We start from the raw sequence: 9455 nt of genomic DNA, 5'->3' as shown, positions 1-9455 counted from the left end.
TAAACGTTTTTGTTTACATAATATATGTGTGTGTGTACTGTGTATATTTATTATGTACATATAAATACACACACATACAGTATATATCTAGAATATATTTACGTTAGTTTACATGTACATATTTATAAATATATTTAATATATAAACATAACATATTTTTCTGAAATATATAAATGCATGTGTGTGCATTTATATATACATAATAAATATACACAGTACACACACACATATTATGTAAACAAAAACGTTTATTTTGGATGCGATTAATCGCGATTAATCGTTTGCCAGCACTAATTTCTACACAATTTTTCTCTGGACTTTTCAAAGGACCCCCAGCACTAACTTACGGGCCATTAGGGGCCCCCTTCAGCCCGCTTGAGAAGCCCTGTATCAAAATACAGAGCGGAACGTTCATTCGTACACAGTTCCTGCACGGAGCCTATTGGTGTAACACACGACAGAACGTTCCATCAGCATGGTTGTCTCATGGTGCAGTTATAGGTAGTGCTTTTACTAATATTACTGGGGAATGCTTTTAAAGTAATATATTCTCACAGACTGATAGATGTAGGTACATTTTCAATATATATATTTACTATTTTCCGCGTTACCATGGATGTCATAGGTCTGCCATAACTCTAGAAAGCTTCCAAATAACATGTCAACATCTGGTGAAATTCATGTAATAACAGAAAAAGCTGAAAAACACCTACGTTTTTTTGATTATTCATTAGGTTACTTAAATAAAACCTTAAGATGTCTAAAGTGAAACTGAAGAAGCGTGCTGAAAGTGTTCAGATTAATGGTCAGTCAAAACAGAAGAAGAAAAAGAAACATGATAACAATAAAAAGACGTTCTTCTACGACACAACAACAGTCATAACTAAAAAAACGAAACCAAAACCTGTAAAGCTAAGTATTATGCCCCCCACAAAAGTTGAAGAGTATTCGTGCAACTGGAAGACGTTACTGCAGGTAAGAGGAATTATTTACCATGGTCAAATCATATTGAATTCATGTATTAGTAATTCTGAATGGGAAATGCATGTCAGCTGTTTTTACATTTGGTGTGTGTGTGTGTGTGTGTGTGTGTGTGTAGACTATTGCTGCAAATCCTGAAAAGCAGGATGCAAACGCTAAAGGAAAGCTGCTTCAGAAGACGCCGTCAGTTTCCAAAGACTCTCATAAACCAGATAAACCCTTCAAAAAACCTGCACGGACTGTCAAACCTGCCTCTGAGACCGATAGATTCCAACAGAACGGAAAAGACTCCACCGGACACAAACAATTCAAAGCAGAGAAGAGGAAAAGAAAGGAGGAAAAAGAGAAACAGATGAACAAAAAGAAGAAAGTTGAGGAGGTGGAAATGAAAACCGCGGAGTACGTGTGTGTTTTAGTGCCGCTTCATTTTATATGACTGTCCTGCGGAAGCTCGTCTCCGCAGTGGAATAAAAAAAAAAATGAAATCTTAAGTTCATATCTTACAACTCAAAGCTTTTTTTCAGAATTGTGAGGTATAAACTCTCAATTGCAAGAAATGTGACATAAAAAAAAAATTGCAATTACATTATTTTTACTTTTATTCCATGAAAAAAAAGAATTGCGAATTAGAATTTATAGAAATCAAAGTCAAAATGGCAAGACGTAAAATTTGCAAACGAATTTTGAGGGGAAAAAAGGTCTGAATTGCAAAATGTGTACTCAGAATTCTGAGAGAAAAAGTCCAAATTGCGAGACGTAAACTCCGACAAAACTGGGCCTAACATAAAAATTGTCAATCTTTTAAACTCCCACATTTGATCATCATTGTGTGAGAGACTCCCAATGCTATATTTTTTCATATATATATAAAGACTCAATTCATACTGTGAAACAGTAATATTTTAAATGTGTAAAATATTTGGAATTTTTTTAATGTTACATTTTCTTATCGCTATAGTACTGTTCTTTTAGATTTATTTATTTTAATTCTTTCTTTCAAAATAAATAAAAAAAAAGTCAAAATTGTGAAGTGTAAACTGTGTAAAATTCTGTGAAAAAAAGTCAGAATTGCGAGACGTAAAATCAGAATTCTGAGGAAAACGTCAAAATTGGGAGATATAAACTCGCAGTTATGAAGAATAAAGTCTGAAATGTGAGATTAAGAGTCAATTACCTTTTGAATTTTTTCTGTTCCATGGCGGAAACAAGCTTATATAATGTCTTCTTTTAACACACCGTTTCCTCTTAGGCCTGATATCTGGTTTGATGACGTGGACCCTGATGACATCGAGGCCGCCTTGGGGCCCGAGGCTGCAGACATCGTACGGAAACGTAGCGGAATGCTGAAGTCCAGTGCAGAAGTCACAGAGAGCGTGCTGGTGAAAGAGCACGCGTTTGAGGGGTGAGACACCTCAGTGTTTCCCACAGACTTACACTCTGGGCATACATATGCAAATTCATTCTCTGCCAGCAGGAGGCGCTTACAGCTGGAGAAATAGAGGTTTCCCCGGCAAGGGCTGTACACAAAGCAGCGCTCCGCTCACAAACGCTGCTTTATCAGACATTAAATGCAAGATGAAATGAAAATGACATCCAAAATTTTGTTTCCTTCATAAATACAGTGATATAAAAACACACACCGGGTTTCGATTTTGAAACGTGCAGTGCTCATGTTTATTCAACGAAGTCAAAGCCTTTTGGAAAATCTATTTGTGGCGGTCATTTTTGATATTGTGGCGGGCCGCCACAAATAACTCAATGTATGGGAAAACATGGGACTCTCTGAGTAGTCATCGCTTTTGAAGGATGTTAACCAATGGCTCTTGTTGTCATGGTGATTTCAGATTGACCCGTGCTGTTGCTATGGACTGTGAGATGGTGGGCATCGGGTGTGACGGCGAGGACAGCATTCTAGCACGAGTCTCCATCGTCAACCACTTTGGGAAGTGCATCTATGATAAACACGTCAAACCCACGGAAAAGGTTACGGACTACCGGACGGCTGTTAGCGGCATCAGACCGGCGGACATTGAAAACGGTCAGGACTCCTCATAGTAGAAATAATTAGATCGATTTTCTCTATTGCATTTGAAAAATACCATATATTTGATGAAATAGTTGTTTGCATGGATTAAGAATGGAGTAAGAAAATAAACAAGTATTTCTTGCAATTTTGAGTTAACATCTCGGAATTCTGACTTTTTCTCAAAATTGCATTTGTAACACAATTTTGACGGTATTTCATGTCATTTACACCTTGCAAGTTTGAGTGAATATCACAATTCTTGATTTTTATTTCCTCAGAATTGCAGGTTTATAACAGAATCCTGACTTTATTTAACGTCTTGCAATTTTGACTTTTTTTCTCTCAGAATTGCGTGTTTATAACAATTCTCACAATTTTGAGTGAACATCACAGTTCTACATATTTCACAATGTCAAGTTATAACACAATTCGGACTATTTCTCACAATTCTAAATTCATATCTCCATTTTATTTAAAGGGGTCATCGGATGCTACATGCACTTTTACAAGTTGTTTGAACTGAAATGTGTGTTGGCAGTGTGTGTACACAACCACCCTATAATGATAAAAAAAAAACGCCCAGTGTTTTTTTTTTTAATCTACTAAAATCTTTACCCCTTTCTCTAATTGAGCCGATCGCAGATGCTTGTCTGTGTGACGTCACACAGACAGGCCCCTCCCACGATGGTTTGATTTCAGACTGGACTGGTGTCTTACCTTAGCTCCGCCCCTGAGTGACTGTCATCAGTCCGCCATTATTTCTCCACCGGAGCAGATGTAGACAAGAATGACACCTAACAAGCGACTGAGGTGTTCTGTTCTTGAATTTAATAATGAACATAGCACTCGTCATTTACTCCCGACATCTGAGCCGCTGAAGACGCAGTGGTTTACATTTGTTTCTGAAGGGAATGCGCCCCCGATCTACATAAATGCGTCTATGTTTGCGCAAATCATTCATGATCCAGCTTCACCTACAGAAGAAGTGAGTATAAGGTTTTTTAATGAATCTTTGCAAATCGCCTTTCCTAATAATGTGCTAATTAGCAAGTTTCACGATGAATGCAGTCTCTGAGAGCAGCTCGGAAGAGAGGGGCGGGGTCAGCAGAGCTCATTAACATTTAAAGGGAAATGCTACAAAACGGCTTGCTCTGAAAAGAGCTGTTTTTGACAGGGTATAAACTATTTTTTTTACACTACCATTGAGAAATTTTAACCAAAATATGTTACAGACTTTTCATTAAGACCCTAAAGAATCATATCAACTTGTGGAAAATGGGCATCCTATGACCCCTTTAACAACTTGCAATTCTGAATTTTTCTTAAAATGATGTGTTTGACACAATTCTGACTGTACTTCTCGCAATTTTATATTTTAATATCTCTGTGGAAATATGCATTTTGTCATGCAGACAGATCCTTTCGTCCATGAAATTAGGCGACCCTTAAAATGACAGAATTGTGACTCAAGATTGTGAGAGAGAAATTCACAGTTGTGAGATTAAAAAGTCACAGTTACCTTTTAAATTTTTTATTCTGTGGTGGAAACAGGCTTCTGTATGTTTGAGATTATTTATTGTTCTTCATGTGATTGACAGGTGAGGACATCAAGACAGTCCAGAAAGAAGTGGCTCAGATTCTGCAAGGAAGAATATTAGTGGGACACGCCATTCACAATGACTTAAAGGTACAGTACACACAACAAAAAAGGCCATTATCATGCTCATATTGTTCCAAACAGGTATGCTTTTTCTATGGAACACAAACACCAGAAAAGCACCAAACTAAGCTATATAACAGCATACGGGATTGGAATGGCATGAGAGCGAGTAATGATGAGATATTTCTTTAACTGATGTCATATTTATTTGAAACATCTCTGTCTTGTTCATAGATTTTGTTGCTGGATCATCCCAAGAAAATGATCAGAGACACACAGAAATACAAACCATTTAGGCAGAGAGTAAAGGTATGAATCGCAAAACACAAATGACGGGGAATTTGATAAATATTATTATTATTAATTAATAAATATGCAGTTAGTGCATTCAAGTCATCTTAATTGTCAATGTCTGCCCTCTTGTCCTCTTCCTCAGAGTGCACGTCCTGCATTGCGGGTTTTATGCAAAGAGATTCTCAATGTTAAAGTCCAGCAGGGTGAACATTCATCTGTAAGTCTCTCATCAACATCCAAGACCAATGAAACGCTCTTCTCCATCATTTCAAACACAAGCTTTTCCCATATAAAGCAAGTTAAGGAATTCAAGTCAGTTTAGGTCACCACATAGACTAGCGTTCAAAAGGTTGGGGGTCGGTAAGATGTTTTAATGGTTTTGAAAGAAGTCTCTCATGCTCACCAAAGGCTGCATTTACTCCTGCGAAGCTGAATTTTCAGCATCGTTACTCCACGTGATCCACATGATCCTTCAGAAATCATTCTAATATGCTGATAATTCCAATGTTGAAAAGAGTTGGGCTGCTTCATATTTTTGTAGTAACTGGGAGAACTTTTCTGGATTCTTTGATGAATAGAAAGTTCAAAAGAAGAGCTAGCGAGTAATGATGAGATATTTCTTTAACTGATGTCATATTTATTTGAAACATCTCTGTCTTGTTCATAGATTTTGTTGCTGGATCATCCCAAGAAAATGATCAGAGACACACAGAAATACAAACCATTTAGGCAGAGAGTAAAGGTATGAATCGCAAAACACAAATGACGGGGAATTTGATAAATATTATTATTATTAATTAATAAATATGCAGTTAGTGCATTCAAGTCATCTTAATTGTCAATGTCTGCCCTCTTGTCCTCTTCCTCAGAGTGCACGTCCTGCATTGCGGGTTTTATGCAAAGAGATTCTCAATGTTAAAGTCCAGCAGGGTGAACATTCATCTGTAAGTCTCTCATCAACATCCAAGACCAATGAAACGCTCTTCTCCATCATTTCAAACACAAGCTTTTCCCATATAAAGCAAGTTAAGGAATTCAAGTCAGTTTAGGTCACCACATAGACTAGCGTTCAAAAGGTTGGGGGTCGGTAAGATGTTTTAATGGTTTTGAAAGAAGTCTCTCATGCTCACCAAAGGCTGCATTTACTCCTGCGAAGCTGAATTTTCAGCATCGTTACTCCACGTGATCCACATGATCCTTCAGAAATCATTCTAATATGCTGATAATTCCAATGTTGAAAAGAGTTGGGCTGCTTCATATTTTTGTAGTAACTGGGAGAACTTTTCTGGATTACACTCTGGGCATACATATGCATAGAAAAAATAGAAAGTTCAAAAGAAGAGCTTTTTTTTAAAAATATACATCTTTTGTAACATCTTTGCTGTCACTTTTGATCCGTTTAATGTTGTGTGTGCATCATAGGTTCAGGACGCACAGGCCACTATGAGGTTGTACACGCTGGTGAAGAAGCAGTGGGAGGCGGAGCTTAAAGCGGCCCGGGCGGGTCCATTTCAGAAGAGCCCCCGAAAACCCAAAGCTCCTAAAAACCAGAGCAAATCAACTCAGATCAGCCAATGAAAACTCATCGCAGCTCGTCAGACTGAAACTGAACACGGATCTGAGCAGGGAACTACTTTACTGACATGGTTTGTTCTGGAGTAATACCTTCAGTTACCTCATGATGAACTGTGTTTAATACTCTCAGTTTGTACTTCGATCTCAAGTCCAAACTTCTGTTATTTGAGGGATGAGACCATCAAACCGTTCAGAATATCAGGAAATAAGTGTAACTGTATTATTGAGCCATTTTTATACCAAGTAATTTAAATGTTCATTTTCCATCCTGTTTTAAATGACATGACAGATTTAACTGTTATTGGAGACTTTCCATACTTTTCTGTCTGAACTGCTATTAAAGACCCCATACTTGATGGCACAATGTGTTGATTTATTTTCTCTAATAACTATACTGAAATCTTAAAATCCCCCTAAAAGTCACTTTTGCCCATTATAACTCATCTTTGACAATCAAAATGACATTTAAACATGTAATTCCACTCCCTTATTTAATATACTCTGATTCATGAATATTCAAATTAGCCACGCCCCCACCAACTCAATGATCATTAGCTTTTGGCTCGAATATGTTGTCAAACAGCTGATATAATGTTTTGCTAATCTTACACAAACCATGTTCTTGTGATATGCTAATGATATGAAAAGCCCCACCCCACAATTTGGCTTGCAGAAATGGTGTTGATTTATGAATTTGAATAGTTTGTCTTTAAGCATAATAAAAGCACCAGATCATAGATGTGAACAACGTTAAAAACTTCATTTTTACCACCGGGTCTTTAAAAGTAATAGATAAATCCTAGTTTAGATATTGGATTTTTTTGATCAGATAAATGCAGCCTTGATGAGCAGAAGAGACTACATTAAAACAATCTTATCAACCCCAAACCTTTGAAGTGTATATTATAGTTCATATTAAATTCATATTTGTTCATAATACATGAACTAATGTAAGTTTACATGAGTTAAAACAGTGTACAAATGTAAAAATAAACAAAGAAATAATAAATAAATAAATTTAAATAAATAAATATACAGTACTACAATGAGTAGAAAAACATCATAATGTAACTTCATAGAAACGAATGTAATGTAGAATATTTATTAATCATGAATTAAAGATTAATACTACGTTACACTAACATTTACTGACGTCATTAAAGGATAAGGCTTTTATTTTATAATTTTACACACATCATTGGGTTGCACTGACATTTGCATTCAGATTGATTGGTTTAGACCGTTACACCTGTTGTGTACACATTTCTCCTATAAGACAAAAACAGCGCAGTGGATGATTTAGCTTTCAGAGTTGCCATGTGTCCCCTGGATTTTCACAGTAAATCGTCCCCTTGGAATCATAAGGTTCTATCTGCATTCCGAGTAGTTTTGAGATATTGAGCTTCAAAGTTTTTTGCATTCCGTTCGACTGTTTAGATAGAACCTTTTTGTTTTTTTAAATATAAAAGTCCCAAAATGTACACAACATTACAAAATCTAATCGCATAATGTAAATAAGTTGTCACAGAATAAGAATATGTGAATAACTCAATTTTGACAAAAATTTCAGATAGGACCTTATAATTCCAAGGGGACGAAATATGTATTAGTTACATGATAACATTGACTCTCCAGTGAAGCTGCACTCACCCACAGTAAAACATTGCTTTCTGCCAGGGCTTCAGACGGTCCGCACGCGCCGCAATAGCATTCGCAAACTCAACGAACTGACAGCAGAAGGGCACCTCACACAGGAACAACACAAACGCCGTCAGCCTGAGGGGAAAAAGAAGAGATATGACTTACCTTCTGAATGACTTATATACTACATTAAAGAACACTGAATGAATGAACTGAAATGTAATTTCTTACACCATCCAAACTCCAGCCGCGATGTTTAACGGATTCACAGTCACGCAGTTCCAGATGCCCATTGATGCACATGCTAGAAAAAAAGACAGAAAAGTGTTTCGTTTTTGAAAAGAACATCTATATTTGTCATCTAAACAATAAAAACAGTGTGATTAGTGGTAAATCAAAATGGGGTTTTCCGGTAATCGTTATGAAAACCTCAAAATGACCAAATATCGACCAAATATTTGCCCTATAGCCCAGGATTTCCCAAGTTAATAATTAAATAAATATTTTACAAAATATTTATTTAACATTTTTTATTAATAATAAATCAATAATTTCAAAATAAAAAAATACTTAAAAAATAAAAACTGGGGTCTGAGAGTGCTAAGGGTTCACGGAAAATTTAAAAAAGAAAAACAGTGTTAAAAAACAACAATATTAATGAAAACATAATTAAACAAAATTAATTCATTCATTTTGTAAATAAAAGATTCATATTAAAAAATATCATTTGATTTAAAGTTAAAATAAAAAAACAACGATTTTTAAATAAACACAATCAATACAACATTTACTAAAAAGAATAAATATTTTATTTGTTTACCTTCATGTCATGTGAACATAAATCAATATCATCAATAACAGAGAACTTTGAATATGCAAATGTGTTGTAAAATTATTGAAATATTAACTTAAAATCTTATATATATATTTTACTAATATGATTAAACAATTACAATATAGTAGTTAGGATCAACCTTTACATCCTGTTTTACATATTGATTTATGCTAAAGATTAATGTCCCGGTCCTAATGGAGGTTTCAGATCAGGACCCGAGCATGTACGTTTATTTAATGGCTGCTTCAGGAACTTGTTATACTTTGTTCAGAAACAGAACATTCAAAAACCCACAGGAAGGAGCGGCTGGTTGACTGGACGGAACGCAAGCTTTTGTTGGGTTTGATGAGCAGCTGCTTCTGTCATCTGTGTCTCAGCATATGTAGAAGAGAACAGAGGACTATTGATGCCAGCTGACACACACACACACACACACACACACA

General features: G+C 35.9%; 1 protein-coding gene across 4 annotated transcripts in view; it reads left to right on the top strand.

Moving 5' to 3' along the window:
* Positions 1–6892, top strand: part of LOC107584588 (RNA exonuclease 4-like) — a 10454-nt gene extending 3562 nt beyond the window's left edge. For 2 of the 4 annotated variants that reach the window (XM_016271298.1, XM_016271299.1), the window contains 4 exons: positions 4606–4694; positions 4902–4976; positions 5104–5178; positions 6384–6892. In XM_016271298.1, the coding sequence (XP_016126784.1) occupies positions 4606–4694; positions 4902–4976; positions 5104–5178; positions 6384–6539 (395 nt within the window). In that variant the 3' untranslated portion in view covers positions 6540–6892. The other 2 variants (XM_016271296.1, XM_016271297.1) reach the window with 2 other exon arrangements.
* Positions 6893–9455: the final 2563 nt, after the last annotated feature.

The sequence above is a fragment of the Sinocyclocheilus grahami genome, unplaced genomic scaffold (genome assembly GCF_001515645.1).
Source record: "Sinocyclocheilus grahami isolate Dianchi unplaced genomic scaffold, SAMN03320097.WGS_v1.1 scaffold61.1, whole genome shotgun sequence".
Lineage (NCBI taxonomy): Eukaryota > Metazoa > Chordata > Actinopteri > Cypriniformes > Cyprinidae > Sinocyclocheilus > Sinocyclocheilus grahami.
The sequence above is the reverse complement of the archived record's forward strand: the minus strand, read 5'-3'. Positions and strand labels throughout refer to the sequence as shown.